The 19,873-nt window shown below is 35.6% G+C and overlaps 2 protein-coding genes across 8 annotated transcripts; both read right to left on the bottom strand.

Moving 5' to 3' along the window:
• Nucleotides 1-434: 434 nt before the first annotated feature.
• On the bottom strand, nt 435-19,849 carry Bdg (sodium-dependent transporter bedraggled). Of its 7 annotated transcripts, none has more exons than XM_072005324.1 (14): nt 18,824-19,849; nt 15,714-16,689; nt 13,889-14,761; nt 6,235-6,413; nt 5,923-6,139; nt 5,557-5,807; nt 5,248-5,471; nt 5,022-5,178; nt 4,668-4,948; nt 4,475-4,606; nt 2,383-2,610; nt 2,106-2,303; nt 1,939-1,986; nt 435-1,817 (listed from the first exon to the last, which is right to left on the bottom strand). In XM_072005324.1, exons 2-14 carry the CDS (start codon nt 16,670-16,672, stop codon nt 999-1,001), a joined length of 4,566 nt encoding a protein of 1,521 aa, XP_071861425.1. In that variant the 5' UTR covers nt 16,673-16,689; nt 18,824-19,849; the 3' UTR covers nt 435-998. The 7 variants fall into 7 exon arrangements, with proteins under 7 accessions (XP_071861425.1, XP_071861426.1, XP_071861427.1 ...); XM_072005325.1 differs by having other exon boundaries at nt 19,190-19,849; XM_072005326.1 differs by having other exon boundaries at nt 19,375-19,849.
• LOC139988223 (TNF receptor-associated factor 3-like) lies at nt 2,498-4,468 on the bottom strand. Its single transcript, XM_072005376.1, has 2 exons — nt 2,681-4,468; nt 2,498-2,632 (listed from the first exon to the last, which is right to left on the bottom strand). The coding sequence occupies exon 1, from the start codon at nt 4,169-4,171 to the stop codon at nt 2,753-2,755; it is 1,419 nt and encodes a 472-aa protein (XP_071861477.1). The 5' UTR covers nt 4,172-4,468; the 3' UTR covers nt 2,498-2,632; nt 2,681-2,752.
• Nucleotides 19,850-19,873: the final 24 nt, after the last annotated feature.

The following is a 19,873-nucleotide window of genomic DNA, read 5'->3' as shown; positions in this document are numbered from 1 at the left end:
ATTATTAAATTAGATGTCATAGAAGCACTATAAATTTAAAAAAGAACATAAAAATTTTATTATGGTCCATAATATCAGGTATAGCAATTACACGTATGAAATATTAGAATATTTGTACGGTAAAATACACACACACGCACATATATATATACATATACATATATATATATATATGCTACATAATTATGTAAATAACATTGGAGTTCTCCGCTCTTTTTTATTCAATTAGTTCAATAATTATTCATTTTATGTATATACTCTCTGATAAATAATTTCAATTACAGTACATGTTTTCTCCACGATTTTTTTGCAATATTTTAAAATAAAAGAATACGCCGTATATATTTTTTAACCATTGCACAAAAACTAATACACATAGGCTTTGATGAATGTTGGACGGATTATATTATTGTAACATTAGACAACCATCATGGTTAATGAAGAAAATGCTTAATAAGCGAATTTATGATTCGTTAAAATAGTATGTACACTAATATCATAAAACTACTAAAATGTTACAGTAGTATATATTACATAAATATTTTAGTTACACAGTCTCGATTGAAAATGCCAAAATGCTAAAATAGACTGATTGAAAGCAAATTGAACCTCAATAAAGTTCAACATATACAATATAAAATCGATGTCTATTGTAGTAAGTAACAAAACGAGTTTATTATATGTTTCACTGCTTATAGCTATCCAATTTTCATTTGCGCGTTATACAATTGTCACGGTAATTAAAGTGATGAGATTATGCACTTATTTGTCAAGTGTGACAAGATTAGAAAATACTGAATTCAGTCTGAAAGATAAAATTATTTTTTCGATCATTGATCGATGAAATCATCAGCAACTTGTTTATCTTTCGTAGAATAGCTTGCGAAAATGAATATTGAATACAAGTTAAACGAGGAATAAATCACCGTAACACTATGCAGCAGAAATTAAATAACCAGCTGATTATTCTTCTTATATGCTCAAAAGAAAGATATAGTCTATATCACAGAAACAGAATCATCCGTTTCTTCGGCAGTCTTTTTATCGTCGCTATTACTGTTAGCCTGTTCATTAGAGACTAGAGACACGTCCTTTGGAAGGACCAAGGATTCTTCACCGATCGGCGCTGCAGCCTCGACTAGATTTTCAACGGACGCTGCTACCGTTGATTCGTCGTGGCAGAAACTCCTACGCAGGGACTGTTGAGTTCGCGTAGTCCCTCTCCTAATGCTACTACGAAGTAAATTAGCCACATCGGCCGCAGTTAAATTAGAACTGCTCGATGAAGTCATACAAGGTCGACGAGGTCTTTCGAGCGTCGAATGCGTTCTTTCTATCGAGCGTTCTACCACACCGATTCTTGTTGATCTATCTATCGTATTAGGTCTATGTCTTTCAGTAGCATTACTTTGAGTGTTTGAATTGATGTTTTCGTTTCTTGCTTCAGTTATATGAATTGTTACATCTTGGGTTTGCCTACTTTGATTCATTTCTACAAGTACAGTGGCGTAATCAGGAGGTGGAGGTTGTAGCGCCGGTCTCTGTCTCGGAGTACTGCTCTCACCGAGCACATTCGCTATTCGACGTACACTTCTTCGAAAACTTTGCCGCAACATCTTTGCTATTCTCGCTCCCGTTGCGGTAGTGTAACTCGGAGGAGGTGTATATTTTGGCGGTGGATCTTCAAATGGTACTTCCGTCGTTGTATGTACGATACCATTGCCGTGAATGCTGGTACTCATATCGTTTCCAGTATGTGTTTGCGCATCTCGTGGGTCATCCGGCTCCAAAGATGGTCGATACAATAATTGAATTCTCTGTGAAATTAAAATTTTTTTGAAAATTACCTATATTAATTATAAATAAGTTCAAAATAAAAATTTATTTCTATGTATAAAAACAGTGGATGTAAGACATACACACGATTAGAAAACTTACACCATTACATTGTTCGCAGTGATTTATATTAACTTCCACTTGATTGTTCTAATGTTAGCACAAACAAAAATTGATGTCAAATGTATATTAGTATGTTAAAATGGAAAGTAAAAAATATTATTTAATAATTATTATACTAGTTTGTTAAAATTGTATCGAATTCTTACATCAAAAATATCGGGTGGACCGTTGTTCAAGTATCGACATGTTTGTATAATCGCCACTGCCGGTATCGTCAATATTGGTACTAATTGAATCGTAGCTCCGAGTTGTTTTGCCCAAACTGTCCAGTACTCTCTAGCGGTACGTCGGTAAGAATAAAGTTCTCGAAATCCAGCATTTTTAAATACTGTAATGCTAAGTACCTGTTGAATTTAAATCAATAACTTGCTTACGATATTGCTATCTTTTTTTTAACGTATAAATATTTTGATAAAAACATACCATAAGAATAACAGGCAGTATAACGTTCCATGTGAATGAGAGAAGAGGACCAGCCCAGTGTCTGAGACATCGACCAGTTGGAGGAAACAACTCGGCTACTACCGCTTCACCACTATGTGGACGTCCGCGCACTGCGAATACAGCACCAACTTGCACCAAGTATAAGATCATTATCCACCATGTACCACCAATTGTGTAGTCTAGATAATATACGACGTGTATGCCCAACTATAAACAAATGATTAAATTCCTATAAGACAAACAAAATCTACTTTTACTGTTGTTTAAGGATAACTACATTGTACAATTCATAGATACGCGCATTTTCTTCAATGTTTATATTAATAATTTGCTTTAATATTGCGGCTATTTATGACGTTAGAGATGGCGTGGAGATACTAGTTTTTATATCTTTCACTTGAATATCTAAAAACAATGCATTGTCTTTAACATATCCAGAATATCGAGTTAAAGTTGTATGCGGGATAAACATATAAATTCCAGCTTCTTTATTCATGTCTTCAGAGTTCGATTTATCTTGCCCTATAGCTTTAACAATTTTTTTTATATCGTTTGCTGGATTTTCTTGATTTCTCAATGTAGCTGTTGCTCTAAGGACACAAGGCCAATCCAACAATGGATCCCATTTTCCGGTTTCAACTTGTAAGCATCCGATAATATGTCGATCTTTCCACTGTCCTATACCATTTAGAAATAGCTTCATTCTCAAAGTATATCCATATTCTTTATTTAAAAATTTTGGGCTATAAAGCACGCAGTCATTTTCCTTTGCTTCGGTCATTTTTTCTTTATAACGGTCAATTCTCCATAAAAGACGACCATTACTTGAATACTGTTCAAAACATTCCTGTTTACATGGACACTCGACCAATTCCGGAATATTTAATTTTGAATTATCCGTAATCAATTCCTCCAGATACTTTAGATTTTCTTTCATTTGAAACTTCAACCCTTTAATATTACTTTTCTGGCTAGTTGAGGTTTCTGATTGCCGTTCTATTTCTTCTTCTAAATTTTTTATTTTCTCAATTATATATTTTTGTTGATCCACTAATTCCTTCGAATTCTTACATCTCATTTCTAATTCTAGCTTAAGATCGTGAATTGATTGCTGTTGTTCTTGCCATATGTTATTTATGTGTACATTCTCTTTTGTTACGAAAGCTTTTAGATCATTTAATTCTATGTACCAATCACCAAGTACTTTATTATGCTTACTTTGTTCATTAGTCAATTCACCGTGTAAAAGTTTCAGTTGTTCCGAGATACGTTGAAAACTTAAGCTGGTGCGCTGTTCCATGTTGTCACTAGTTACTTCTAAATCATTTAATCTTTGATTTAACGTTGTATTATATTGATAACATACTTTTGTCGTTTCCGCAACTTGAAACCGGAAGGAATTAATCAATTCTTGTTGAGAGTTCAATAATTTTAAACATTGAGACATATTACCCTGGAGAATTTTGCGTTCGTTTTCCTCGTGGTTTATTACAGAACGAAGCAATCTTAGAGCAGAGAACACTTTACTTCTCCATAAAGAATCTTGAACTTCCTTCATTTCATTATTCTCTTTCGTAAAATTTCTGCATGTTTTTCGATGATCTTCCATATTTTTTCGAGGTACGTAAACTCCACATTTGAAAGAACATTCTTCTAAAACCGATCCGCAATGTTTCACGTGATCGTATAGATATTTCTCCTCGAAAAAATCATTACAAAAGTAACAAGGTACGCTTCGCCGTACTATAGAATTAACACGATTACTCATTTTCTGAAACGCACGGTGACTCCAACGATACTGATGAAATACTTAATCATTTCAGTGCTTGGAATGATAATCGTTATCTGTATAAATAGAATATTACATGGTCTGTCTGATAAGAAGAGAATTTTAAATCCTCTTGAACGCTTGAACAGAACAGCGACTTAATTTATCTTTAGTAGTGACGATATAATCATACATTAACAAATATTATTTTATTGAAATTTACTCCAAGTTTCAGTTCGAAATATTGCACAAATGTATTGGAAAATTAAAAATTACCAAGTAAATGTAAATAATTATATTTACCTCGGTAGCCATGGGTAAGCCTAGTATATAAGCACAAGCACAACTGAAGAATGTAATAGTAGTTTCCCATAACTTCATCATTTTTGCATTAATTGCCATAATACCAGTTATTACACAATGCCATATTGCCAGCTATAACAATGAAACTTTTGTATTTTCGATTTTGGTTTATCATATATTTTGAATTGAATACCTGTTGAGCTATTCCAAATAGGATAAGAATAAAATAGAAAAGAACTGCCCAAAATGGTGATACTTGTTCAGTGCCTAGTAACGCTAACGTTGCAGGAACCAATTCAGTCGAAAATCTCAAGGCTTGATAACCAGATTCAACACTAAAGTCTGCACCAGGGCGAGTTATACGTTCGCCAACAATAAACGACGCATGTGCCATAAATCTTTCTGGTGTACTGCTATATCCCGGTGGTGCCGGCTGGTTCACAGGTCGCATAAACATATACGATGATATTCTTTCTGAAACAGAAATTTATTACGCTTAAATTTTGAGATCTTCGTTTGAGTTGATAATGAGCTGTTACTTGCTTACCAAATGAGCTAGGTATGTAAATATATCCATGATGTCGCAAAACTTGCACGCAAGTATTTGCCAGAAAAGCTGCGAGAAGTAGAACTGCGAGAGTTAATACGATCACTAGACTCGTATCTCGTTGTAATAGATGTTTGTGCTTATTATGAGCAGCTATCTAGAAGAACAATAATATCCTCAAGTAAAAATTCCATTTTTACATCACATCACAGTACGTCGTAATTACCTGCATAGCAGCTGCACCAAGTAATCCCCAAGTGAGGAAAACCTCGATGGATGCTGCTACCCATGATTTGCCATTAATGAAAAACTCAGTCCACACAGTGGCAGGAAAAAGTTGGTGTACAGAGCCTGATGGCGTAAGGCCAAGTAATTTCGTACAAAGAACTAGTGTACCAAATACAGGCACCAACGTAAAAACATATACTACTTTGCCATAAGATCTCAAACCTAAAACAATTATCAAATATTAGAAAAAAAAAAAAAACAATAATGAAAACAGATATGTATATCGTTTGGTAAAATCATAAAATACCTTTGCTTAATGATACGAACACGATCATCCATACAACAGCTAAATTGAAAGCCACTTGAAACTTTAACGTTACGACACCGGGATCTGATTCGTTTAAATGATTTCTTTGCAAGACAACTCCGCTAAAATAATCTGGTACTGTCTCATATAATTTATGCAAATTACTATTATTCTGTGTAGGTTTATCTTCTCTGTACAAGGAAAACGGTTCTGCCCATCGGTATTTATCCTGCTTCGTTATAAATGAATCTCTGAAAAAGATTATAAAAATATTCTCTCGTTATTATTGGTCTTTCTTAAAATGAACAATTTATCATAAGAAATCTTATCACAAAATTTATCAAAATTATAAACAAATCAACACACCTAAAGTAGACGAACATCCAGGATACACCAACGATACTGTAGATACCGATGAATGCTTGTGCAATTAGAAGAGCTATACCAACGCCCTGAAAGAGGGGTGAAATCTTCCACATATCTACGGACCCAGCCGCCAATCTTTGACCGAGACACACGTGCAACGTCAAAAGTGGAATACCCAATACCAAAGACAAAATCAGGAACTGTACAATGAAATTTGCTGAAAGAAAAAGACAATTAAAGATGCGATGATAATGGATAAAATTGAGTAGTAGTTTATACAAGTATTTATGTAATATCAATTTCTACACTCACCTCCAAATTGTACACTAAGAATAGAAAATCTACTTATATTAAAAAGACCAAGGGTGCAACTAAGACACGCCAAGGCTGGACTAAGAGCATGTGGCCATTTTCCCAATGGATTAGCATCCTCATCCTCATCCTCTCCTCTATCCTCATCCCTATCAACGTCTCTCTGTCTGTCACATATTCTAAACAAACACATTGTTCCGTAAAAAAAAAACGAAATCAAAAGAGAACAAGAAAGTAACCAATACTATTGCATCCGTTTAACTTCTTCCGCATATAATAAACAAAGTATAAAAAAAGGTAACAAATTAATTAAGGAATTACAGCTCATCGCCTGAGAGGTAGATAGTAAAACAAAATAGTATGCTGCACAAGTAATGGTTACAATGTTAAATATACCACAGCATGGCTGACAGCTGCTGATAAGAGTATGTAAAACAATCATGTTAAAGGTCGTATCGATTTGTCGTAAAACTGGGTCGAACGTAATTGTATCTTATTTGTCGCTCTTGCCGAAGAATATTCACGGTCGATCGAGACTGCGTTGCGACAAATGAAAGCCTATATTAGGATTCAATCGTGAGACATCGAATACGAGATTTATATTACAGAGTATTTGCATTCGTATACTGTCACTTTTAAACCTTATGTGCCGTAATGTTAACTGTACGTCTATATCATTTGGTCACTGTACAATAAACTGTGAAATACGAGTACGAATTAAGCGTAGAGAAGAAAAGAAGAAAATAAAGAAACAATTTATAATAAGTAGGAGCTAGGATTGTTGCCAGCATCGATAAAAGATCGAGAATCATCAATGTACCGTTATCACGGAATAGAGAGATGAATACCTAAAAGAAACCGAACATTCCTACTGGATTTCAACTTAAAGACACAACTCGACCTTGTTTTGCGTGAGGAATACGAAGGAGTTAGTATGTCTGTGCCACCTTCATTGCACCAATCTCGCAATTCTCCTGACGTTTTAAACGACAATTCGTGAATTATTCATATACGTATGAATGCGAAGATTGTGTCGATTCTGGTTAACGAATGCTTATTACCAGACTGTCTTGTCGTTCGTTCGATCAAGATTGAAACTCCTTTCAATATTGATCGATTGTTCTCCACCATTCTTACGTTCATCTAAAACGAATATAAAGTTTTTATAATTGTTCCATAAGCGACAAAATAGCCCGTTCCGATTACTATTCTGTAAATTATTAACATTAAAGGCGTAGAAATACGTTTAGACTGACTTTAACGTTATATAACTGATCTCTTTGAATCCTGAAAATTTGAAAACTAGTCGTGAACTTTCGAATCTTGAAACTCCAATGGTAGAGAAAAGCAAGGTTAAAATGTTCTATCGATTAATCAATAAACTGACCACTTCTAATGACCACGATATCTTTAGTGGCGTGTCCAAATAATATAGAAGATTAGAAACACGCGAACAGTAGCTTCGGCACGATCATTGCGTCAGACTAAATTTACCACTCGATGGAGTTTGTTTCTTTGACTATAAAAATTCCAGACAAAAACAACGTTTGTAGAATTAGATATTTGTGCTTCTAACGATTGTTGCCAATCGCGTATATTACAGCGTACGTACAATGAAATCGTGGGAACGACGGAGATCTTGTGCTCTGAGTAAGCTTTCAGCGTAATATGTACACTTAATAGTGTATACTATACTGCGGATACCCGTATTATTAAACCTTCCCGACAAAAACAGTTAGTGAAACACGTTTAGCTTCGGCAAATAGCTGCATCAAGTACGTAGGATAGTAATAGTATGTTTCAAAACGATTCGTAATTGATCAGTGACAAACTTGATACTGAACTAATATTATTATTATACGAGTCATTTTCTTTTGAAACGATCGCTGTCTTCCTATCTTGATGTTTTTTTTTTCTTTCTAAAAGCTAAGTATGATCAGTTTCGGAGCCTTGATAATAAAACTGTCTAGCTTCAAGGTCTTAACTTGATTTCTCAAGGGAAACAACTCATCGATGATCGTTATAATTCCTCTTGGCTCAATCTATAAAAGATTAAATTTGTCACTGAAGTAAATTAAATATCGTTACAGTAGTTAGATATAATTTACAACTTAAAATTTGCTAGGTAACATCATCGAAAAAATCAGATCGTCGAACGACTGTTTATCTACGTAATTAATCGGATAACCGTAACAAATCGGTATAAGAAACTCTTACAATCGTAGGATATACCTGATACGATGTCTACGTTGACTACAGTAAAAGTATTGGCGACAAATCGTTGGATCGTGGTTCATCATGAATACATGTTACGCCAATGATGTCGATGACCGTTCGTTTCCACGGAGTTGAGATCGATTTTCCTCTTCGTTCAGTCGGTTTTATTATTCTATCCTCTTTCTTCAAAAGTCGTTCTACCAGTAACAATTGATACATATAATGAAACTAAGTTTCACGACAAATTTTCGATCGATCGATTTCCCAAGATTAACAAATTTTGAAGAAATAATTACACGATATCAGAAAATCGTGTATTAAATTTCACAGTCGTTCAAGGTTTCAACGCTCTGCATTTAACGAGGTAAGAACAATCGAATTTCAAAACTGTGCCATCCCGGCGTCACGGGATCTCGCTTTTGAGAAACGATTTTACGGTTTCGTTCGTCTTCTACTATTCTCTCGATCTCAAGATAGGTCGTTGGTCTATTTTCACATTCACGCAAAGCAACGTGTTTGTTCCTCTATTTTTTTCCAGTTTGTGTTCGTGTTCTTCGTATTCGTAAGATATTCTTCACGCGCGTTTGTTTTATGTTCGAAACGTTTGGTCAGTGATTCGGTAATATTAATCGTGTCACGCGGTATGCAATTTATTTAATCGACAAAGTGTAAGGTCAAACGTATTCGTTTCGCAAAGTGTTCTCCAAATATTTTCAACTTCACTTTGTAGTTCAGGCGTTTTGACGTAATCGATTGATATTAAACACACTGCACTGCTGTTGCTTTTACGCACGATAATCGATCGAAGAACCGTGTTGATTTTCGATCGTTCGTTCCTTTTAACGAAAATGGCAAAAGTTTTCGATCCATCTATCACAAAGTTGCAGGTGCAATAGAGCCGCTAATTCAAATCACTTTCGTTCGATCATCCGTTCGGGTAAAAAAATGACCGGACTCTCTTAAAAAGAGTAACAAATCTCGTCTATTACAGAATTTTTATAAACCAACATTCAAAAAGTTTACCGAGGCATATGGCTTCTTAGTACGACGATCGATTCTACAACTAAGGCAACCAGCGCTTACCGGGATTTGCCAACTAATACGACGCTTCGGGCAAAACCCTTGAAAGATATAGTCATCGTTTCGTACGTGTTCATTGATATCCTTCGTTCCTCTGAATTTCTCCACGAAGCTATATGTATACAAAAACGACATTCGTATTAATTATCACGGGTATGACATCATAGGACCTTTTTTCAAAATAAAATTCTTTTGCTGTGACCAGCGCACAGTTTAGAAAATCGCAAAAAATTTGTATCTTTGTAGAAACATTCTTTTATTTTTGACACGAATACGAAATGGAATGTAGTTAGTCGATAGCGGTTCAGATATATACCACGGTATTCGGAGCAAACTTGTCTCTTTGTGCGAATTATCGATCAGTAGTAAAACGCCGCGAAAGAAGCAATGCAACATCGACATTTATTATCGTCGTTACTTTTAATTTCTCCGATCTCTTTCGTTTTTAAGATACGCATGAAAGTAAGGCGAGTAAGGTAAAAAGCGTTCGAAAGGAATTACCGACACCGTGGAACAGTTACACAAAACTGATGCACAAACAACCGATATAGGAACCAGTTAATACGACGTCGTTGTCTTCGATGAACACTCAGGAACAAATTGTCGCATTACCGCGATCAAACTTCCAAAGATTCCACGATCATTCGTGCTTCCAACGACTTGCTATACTGAATACACTATTCCCGGTGAACCGTATGTATGTACGTGGGATCCCTCCGAAGCCAATGTATAACTGTACTCGGTTAGAGTCACGTGACGAACAAGGTAGATGAACGCACGTGCATATTTACGCTTGCGTGCTTGATCATTCGTCAAAATAATCAAAATTACGATCGATCGTCGTCAATCGCTTATTGGCATTTAACACGTCGATATTCGTCTTCCATAAAGAGGAAAACCTTTCCAAACAGAAATCTTCGATTTTGACCACGAAACACGCTTATAGACTGATCGTTACGTACATATCGTTGAATATAAATAGGAAGAGAACAACCCGCGATACGGATGATCATTATACGTAGTTATTAGTAGGTTAACTCTTTCGTTCCACGTAACTTCGTAAAAATTTGTTTCCACGCGAGTCTCTATCGTTCTACTTTACCGAATAACGATATCTCATTCTGTTAAACGACCATTTGATGGCATTCTCAGGTGTCACATGCGATAGGATCTAAATGATCGAAATTACATTATTTTTTCAAGAAAGCGTCGAATTGTTAGAGTTATGGGAAAATAATCGCCGATAAAATACGACCGTTACCGTTAAAAGAACATTTCACAATTGACATTCGCGAGTCAAGTTTCGGCCAGTATTTCACATTCATTGTATGCATGTATCCTACCAGGCACGTACGCAATTGCATTCAACATAGTACAAACAATGACAATGAGTAGGAAGGTGAACCGAAGCGAACGAAGTCACGCACTCTGGCTACTACATGACGCGGTAGAGAAATGAAAAAAAGAGAGCGGAGAAAGAGAAAAGGAAGGTTACATGTTTAGCCTGATAACGTTATCTTTTTCAAGCACGAGAATGTCGTGAAAAGAACCACATTGTATTCGAACTATCGTAGAACTTCCAGTTTCTAATTGTCTAGCATCGTATCAAAATCGTGCGTATATTTTAGCCGTATTTCTAACTTTCTCCGAATACTCCATGCTACAGTTATCGCATCATAAATGTAACAAGTACGTGTTTGTTCTCTTATTTGTTGTTCTAATTAACTGTTTCGATAGTTTTACCTTCGAAAAAACAAGTTTTTTCAAACTTCTCAAAGAAATGAAAGATACAAAGCAAACACGAGAGAAACCGGTTACTCATACGCTCGTTAACCGCATCTAAGAAAAAAGTAAGTCTTTCTGATTTCTACGACAGATATCATAAAAAGGTCAACTAATTTTATATATATCGAATCTTTCCATTATGATACAAAATTTCATACGTTCCTTTTTCATTCCCTGATTTTTCCATTCGTTGCGAAGATACGAAATGTCTTGTGGTTGGCACCGTTGTTACGAACATGTACTTAATGTCTGTTTGTCAAGTACATTAGTATAAACACCTCACTTGGGAAATAATCAAGAAGAGGAGATGTCGGTGGTATACGTGCAGATTAATCTAATATCCAAGCGGAACACACATCCTTTTGTTTCTATAAATCTATGAAATTTTTGTTATATAATCAGCTATAATAATAGTTAATAATCGTACCGTGTTTAATCTTTCTTTTTATGCGTCTTACTAATCAGATCTCAGATGAGTTTAACGAAACCAGTCAATTATAAAACTTTAAGAAAAATAACACAATTATAGCACCGATATACCGTTAAGGGAGCTACACCAGGCAGTACCGTTGACCTGGAGCTGTGATATTCCTATGCTACCACTGACCCAAAAACAACATTCATTGTTTAAGAATCAATACAATTACACGTTACACTCTGCATTAGCATACGAAGAATGTACGTATTTACACTCTAACGAATGTATTAATGCTCTATGAATCTTATTCTCTAAATAATTCGTATATATAATTATATTTTGAACAAGTGGCGAAAGGTTTCGTTAAGAATCGGTAAAATGTGATTAATATAGAAATGCGAGGATATAAAAATACATCGCGTGTCGCTATAAACGAAATAAATATCGTTTAAAATAAATATACGAGTAAGTGGAATATTAATGGAATAGGTATTTATTTAAGAGCATCACGAACAGTCACGGTCCAGAAATCATTCGTTTCTTTGAACCCTCTCGATTCTTAATTTATTAAGTCCATAAATGAAATTAATAAACCAACAGGAAATATGCTTCAGTGACGGAAAAATCGCATCGTGAACTTTGGTAAGTACATTCAAACAACCAGCGAAACTTTGATCTGTTTTCTTGTTCAATTGCATACGTGCGTTCTAACCATCGAATTACAGGAGAAAGTGGCCAGGTTAAATTACAATGGTTTCGTAAATGTTAGAGTACGGATCGAGTATATATGTATGAGTATCGGATTAAATTGATCTATTTGTCGATCAATTGTCAAACCTACATCAACGCAAAGCTGATATAACTCTGTGGATGGAAAAAATGAAATTGTTGCGGTCGAAGCACGAATCTCTGAAAACAGTGAAATTTTCTCACGTCGAACAGACACTAGCAAGGAAGTTCTCTCGACTTTTTCCCAAAAGATCATGTTCGACGACATTAGAATGTCGACATTAGAATAGTGGATTGCGCAACAGGTTGCGCGGTTCATCGACGGTGAAACAATCTGTGTGCGATCGAGATCATTGGCCTTTATAAACCTGACTAAATAGCATGCAACGGCTAGTAATATTTTTTTTTCAGCAAGAACTAATTACAAGTAATTCAAATTTTGAAATTCTCCGTTTCTCGACGACTCCGTGCTTTAAGAGCGGGGAAGAGCGAAATATAAAAGAAAAACCATCTTAAGATTATAACGCTACACGAGAAACAAAATCGATTGTCTGCGTTGTATGTAGCAAGAAAATTGATTAAACGACATACGTGAAAGAAAATAAGATCTATTTGTTAGGCTCTTACCGTAACGCGTTTCATCGAGCGCATGCATTCGTGACGAAACTGTAAAGCATGCGCACGTTTAAACAGTACACAGGACAACGAACAATTATCGCAACTTTCGTCGTTGACCATTCCTGACATGCACCGCGCGCGTGTTCTAGATCTTCAAGTTACACATTTAATCACAATTAATCATAAAATGAAAGAATTCGTCGGTTGCTTAATTCTTAACGCACAACACATTAGACGCCGTAATACGAAGGAAACGAGCCAGAATTGCTTGCAACGTCGATTCGACGATCTCGTTGCTGACAAACGAACGAACGTTACTACTTTCCAAGTGAAACTAGATAAAAGTAAATGATATACAATAAAGATATTCATAGAAATCTATATACATAGAAATAATTTCTCAAATTACTTTTCTACTATTCTGTCCACGAAGTGTACCGGTGGTTTGCGTAAGAAGGATCTAAAGCGCAAGTACTGTCAAGCATGGATGAGTAACGACCAACAACTAACTCGTTAAGCGAATTCTCGTTTCCGGTGAGTGTGGCAATAAGATTGAACAAACGAGAATGAAAGATGCGGTTCGTGGATTTAGCAAGCATCTAGAACGGAATAGTTTACTGTCCTTAATAATAACCTCGGAAAATACAATATTAAAAATAAGAAACCGAGCATTAGTAACTTTATGTTCCAAGTTTTGATCTATAGTTGGAGACGTGTGATCTATGGAATATTTTCCTGGGTCCTAGTGGTTTCTATCGTTGACGTGGTAAAACTTTAACGAGTAATAGCAAGAAAGGGAAATCTCACCGTCTGGAAGCGATGCGTTGCGGACTTGTCGCCGTGCTGGAAGGTGGACTCGTAGAGGCACCGCCAAAAGAGCTGGAGCATGTCGTGATTCCTGAAGCAGTTGTATCACTGCCCGTAGTCGACGATAAAACGCTGCTTTGCCTCGAAGTAATGTCGCGACTTCGCGTTCTTTGCGATCGACTTGCTCTAAATTGTCTTCCGCCTCTCCGCGATGGCACTACGTTTGAATTATTCGAGTTTCTTACAGGAGCGCTGGATGGCCTAAGGAGGGTGCCGGAAGTACCGTTTGTTTGGGCAGCTAATATCTCTGGAGCGATTAAAGCGATATCTGGCAAAGAATTTGGCGCGGATACGACAGCTCCGTGGCAACTGTTCAAATCAATGTTTCGTTGTCGTTCAGTTTCTTCCGGTAATCTCAAATGACGCAAACGTCTCATCGAAGCCCGTACCCAAGAATTAACAAGCGTAGGGTTGTCACGTGTTTCGCGATCGATGGTTTCGTTGCTCGCGTTGCAACGTACATTTTCATCTTGATTATTGCCGTTACAATCGGACGGCGGATCGGAAGTTAACCATCGCGAACCACCGACCACTAGGGACTTTACTGTCCCGGAGACAGACATCGCGGCACTGCAGCCCGCCTCGGTAGCACGATGCTCGCGACCGCGCCTGCGTCTTGCGTTTTCACTGGTGGGGGATGCATTCCCTCCTTCGGTGTTCTCCTGAACCGCGTCAACCACACCGGGTGCTAACGACTCCGTAGCCCGCGGACATTCTACTTCCTCTAACCACGACCAATCTACTTCCGAACATTCTGAACATCCGTCCTCTTGATCCTCTCCATTCGTTTCCAATCCTTCCTCCGTTGAACAACTGTAGACAATCACGATTTTTAGTTTATCGTTTCCCGTGTTTATCTTAGAATTATTACGTATCTTAATTTAAGAGAGAATATAAATTATACTTTAAGAATATAAATTATTCTTCCTGGCTTTGTTAGGCGTGCTACCTAGATATCTTATAGATGATAAGAAAATACTATATACCTTAGGAAGACACGTCCGAGGCACAAGCCATATGGAGAAAGTTTTAAACCAAACCTTTGTTTCTCAGGCGTGGCTACACGTGCCACTTTTAAAGATCTATTCAATGTCGACTTGAATCCACGCTTCTCGCACACAACTCGTGCCATTACTTCCGGCTAGTCACTGTGTTGTCTGACGGAGAATCTTTTCGGAGATTCGAAACGAAATTACGCGCGTACGAGTATGTATTTACATCGTTGCTCGTAATCTCTGTAAAAGCAGCCTATCCTCCGTCTCTATCAATCACATTACTGATTTCAATTTAACTCATGAATTTAACATGTTACGTTTCTCTATGAATTCGATGGAAATCAACAACGTTCTAACACCTTGCATTTCGAAGATTAAAAGGAAGATTTAACTATACTCTAGAAACTGGAGTAAACTATCGAAAGACCCTCTCTGACCCTTCACCTTTACTTCAACTCATAAAAATATAACTTACGAAACGTTTTCTACTCCAATAAACACGAGATAAGTCGGACCTATATTTATTTATATTTTTATACAAGCACTGTTATACAAACTAAACAAAAGTCTTTTAAACTTTAAGATAAATATTAACCATATCTGAAGGATTCAGCTCAATTAGGAACTGGAATATTTGTGAATAAACTCGCTACTAAATAATTATCGTATATATTATTAATGTTAACAACGATGTCACATTTCCTGCTCCTAATAGCTGACGATTCATTACGTGTGAAGAAGCGTGAAAACAAGTAGTAAAATTATCGTACCTGGAAATAAAGCTGGATTGCCGATGGATGCCATTGGAAGTTGATGACGCGTAATTATATCCTCTTAAACTAGTTGACCTATCGAACCGAGAAAATGTATCCTGTGTTGTATTTTTGAGTGTAGTTCCTTCCGTCCAAGATTTACGATGTGTATGCTGAAATGATCTTCTTTTAGCTGTTCGTACAAACGTTTGTTCTTCGGAATGATTTTCAACCACATTAATGCTACTCGCTCCAAGCTCGTAATCAACAGGATCAGATCTAGGTTTCCTCGAAATACTTTCAGAAGGGTTGCCCGAACATAATTCAAAAGCTGAATCATTTAAATCCGTGTCTGCTTTCCAGCAGTTTAGTGCTTGTGAAGCACTTTTACCATGGTAATTCAATAAATCTTCGTTTTTTATGGTACGAGAGGTTAATAGGATCAGTCCATGTGAATTTATAACTTGGTCATAACGGTTACATTTCGCTTCAGCTGGATCATCGTTGTCATCGTGTTCCGTGAGAAAATTGAAAGCATCGTTGATCTCCTGTGCCTCGAACGTATCGTCTTCGAGCTTTTCACTAGAATAATGTCCGTCTTTGTTATCCGATGAACTTCCATAATCAACCGTGTCTTGATGCTCCTCATTAATGTCGGAACAAGTCTTTCTTATAACTGGTTCTAAGTTCCTGGTAATGTCACGAACCCTTTTTATCGTATCGGATGAAACGACATCGATTCTTTTACGAATCGGTACCACTTGATCGTGACCTAACGTGACTAATACATCACCGTTGTCATTTATGCATTGTACTTGTTCTTGCTTCCTGGTTAATGACAATGCTTGTTCTAACTTCGGTAGGCACACATCGAGAAGATGTTCTTGCTCGTCAGACGATGATTCTTGAATCGATACTCGTGGTACACAACTATCGTTTCCAAGATCGATCAAATCACCATCTTCGCTCGAAGTCATTCTGTAATGGTTAACTACTGCAAAGAAAAAATGAACGTTTATCTGTAATAGAGTAATAATCCTGTGCATTGTTTTAAATGTTTAAATCTCTACGATCAGGCTAACTTAACCCCTAGAAGTAGCAAGTAGGCCGGTACTTTTTCGTTTCAAATATCTAAACCTCTCCTACGTTCGCTTCACTTGGAAACCAAGTACATATATATCGTCATCGTATCTCGATGCGATGAAAACTGATTCTAAAACCGCTCTTTCATGTAGAAATTTATTACACAAATTACTTTCTTTAGTTCTTTGTGTCAACCGTAGAACATGCTACGACAGACTCACTATTTTGGAAATATTGAACAACGTTATGAAATATCCATATAGCTGACATGATTTAAAATAATAACTGATTGAAATGGATGTTTAACCTTACGGTATAAAGAAACACGTATGAATGCCGGGTCGTTGAGGAAAATAAGTTGCAGCTTCACCCACGATGTTATATTATTAGGAATCATTAACGATGTAATGCTAAAGACAATTTGCGAACTCCGATTATTTATAAACTAATTCTACTACCACAGTACTAACGTGATTGTGATAAAAATGAAGAAATAAACATGAATCATTCCTCATACCTACCAAAATACGCATACAATATCAATCATAAGTATTATTTACATAAATTCATTAAGTTTTATTATTATTTAGTAACATTTCATCTAAAACGATTCGATTGTCGTATCAATTATCATCCATTAGCATCTATTGTCGACTGATAATAGTTCAAATTATTATCTGGTATTATCTAGTAGGTGAAGAAGTAAGTAAGAACTGATAACCGATATAAATTAAAAATTTGACTACGTACATCATATCAGAGTTGGTAAAAAATATGATTCATTCATTAATTGATTCATAATCCTTTAGTACTCGGGGACGGAAGGACACAGAAGCATTTCTGCAATATTACTCTTCCGAACGATGCCTGTCCCTTTACAAAACTCGTAGAGAAATACTAGTAACAGAAAGAATAAATTATAACAATTTTTGTACTTTTTAACATTTTTAACAACTTTTACACTTCTGTATATTTTAATAATGGATGCATGATTGCGAAAGTCAAAAGGAAGCTATCGATCGATATTGTCGGAAAACTATCGATCTAAAAGCTGTGACTGGAATCGACTGGAACGACTGTCACGGTCGATACTTTAGGACAAGCCCGTTGCCAGCACACTTGTCCAGGTAACAGGTAACCAGTAACCGGACCTTCTCAGCTGGCTACGGCTCTATATAACTCATTCGTGAATCATGAACCAGGACAACAACTTCAGAATGCTTTTATAGAGTTTCAAACTAATCAATATCCTAAAAACAATACTATAGCCAAATAATCTAATTCATTTTCCTTGTTCACGTACTCGCACAATATTATTTTTCTATGAAGAAATTTTATTTTACATGAAACATATATTTAATATGTTCTTCTATGTGTGTGTTTGTGTGATACTTGCTTTTATACATAGATACATCTATATAGCCTGTAATACTTGTTATACAATATTTATTTGATTCTCCTCGATAAAATATCAATAATAAAGTGTACAATCAATAGTTAATAATAAAAAATAAATAAACTGACAAAAATGATCTACTTGTTTTGTCGTTTGTATAAGAGTAGTTTCATTTTTCTTATAAATATGGTTAAACTAGTACACTAATGATATTCTCTATTACATACAAACAACGTGTAATAGCTGTCAATGTTTGAAGGCCAACTACATATTCGTAAAAAGAACTGCATGATTTTAAGGTTTAGCACATGTGACATTTTTTTTATCATATTTGTACGTTTTCTATTTTTTAATTTGCTAAATACTAAATATATATAATTTAATAAAACAAGTTTAAAAGTAATTATGATTGAAGTCTTGTAAAGTAAAGTATTGAATAGCTTTCATATCTTGTAAATTTTACGTAAATTTTCACAAAGGATGTCTGAAAATTAAAATCCTAGAATTTTCAGTATAGCTGTTCGCGAAAGATATAACATTGCAAACCTCGATAAACGATTTCATTTCTTCTTGTAAATTTTTGTTATTTAATCAATTGTTTATTAAACAATAAAATGAGATATATATTACAAGTACATCTCTTACTTACGCCATTTTATAATATATAAAAATTTATATGTATATTTCAAACAAATGAAAGCTGTCGATGTTTTTTTAAAATATAGCAATGCTCTAGAATTTGTAAACCGATCATAACTGAAGATAACGCCATCTAAAAATATTATAAGCTTATTTAGCCCAAAGCGCGCCTATTAGAACAAAAAAAATTCTCTATGTTCTATTATACAGCTTCTCTTATACACTCATTATATTATAAACAAAAGTTCAACATTGTAAAATTCGGAATAGTCGTTATTACTTCGAAATCACACACATTTGCGCATAGTTTAATATTTTCTATCAAATTTTTCCCAGTTATTTGGATTCATCTAAAAGTGGTATTATATCTAATTACATTATTCATTATGGTTTTATAATCTCGCTTTTTAAATGATAATTCAATTAATTTATTAATCCAAACTTCGAATTTTCACTTTTATTGGAACTTTCTTTTTATCTGCATTTGAAAGATCTATGAACACTTGAGTCACCAAATTTGATCATGCAATTCTTTTTAAATAAGATCAAGATCCGTTTTACACTTATTATTGTCCGTTATTCTTGGTACTGGTTACGTCGGCCCTCGAAAAACCAAACAGAGCACTGACATGATTTCAATAGCACAGTTGCAGCAAACTCAACATTCATTGTTGATTTCAGCGATTTTCAAAAAGTATCTATTAGTCTTTTCACTTCCTTTCGTAATCCAGAAATTTAAGCAAATTATTCACTACAATACGCCACGTAGATAATATGAAAGAAACAAATACTTTACGTTATCCGCGTAAGGCGTAAGGCACGCACTGAAGAAAGAACGAACGTCGGCAAGGAGAGTCCGATGCGTGCATTCACCAATTCACTGCCGATCTTCGACACGTCGATGTGTGCGTGCCTGCTTGCTTACCCATCGGAAAGAGAATACATATTCAGACTGAATGGTAGATAGAAAGGGAAGCAAGAGGACAGAGACAGTAGTGACAGGGTGAAAAAGAGTAGGCGATTCAAAGAGAACGAGTATGTACATATATACAGGCGAAAG

The sequence above is a fragment of the Bombus fervidus genome, chromosome 6, assembly GCF_041682495.2.
Source record: "Bombus fervidus isolate BK054 chromosome 6, iyBomFerv1, whole genome shotgun sequence".
Classification (NCBI taxonomy): Eukaryota; Metazoa; Arthropoda; class Insecta; order Hymenoptera; family Apidae; genus Bombus; species Bombus fervidus.
This window is presented reverse-complemented; position numbering and strand designations above follow the sequence as displayed.

Excerpts from the sequence above, each read along its gene's own strand:
- Bdg (XM_072005320.1), bottom strand. The coding sequence starts at position 16,741 with ATGCACAGGATTATTACTCTATTACAGATAAACGTTCATTTTTTCTTT. Across the intron at positions 5,179-5,247 it reads TTGGTGCAGCTGCTATGCAG|ATAGCTGCTCATAATAAGCA; the intron begins GTAATTACGACG and ends TTGTTCTTCTAG. Across the intron at positions 4,949-5,021 it reads TTACATACCTAGCTCATTTG|AAAGAATATCATCGTATATG; the intron begins GTAAGCAAGTAA and ends TTTCTGTTTCAG.
- LOC139988223 (XM_072005376.1), bottom strand. The coding sequence starts at position 4,171 with ATGAGTAATCGTGTTAATTCTATAGTACGGCGAAGCGTACCTTGTTAC.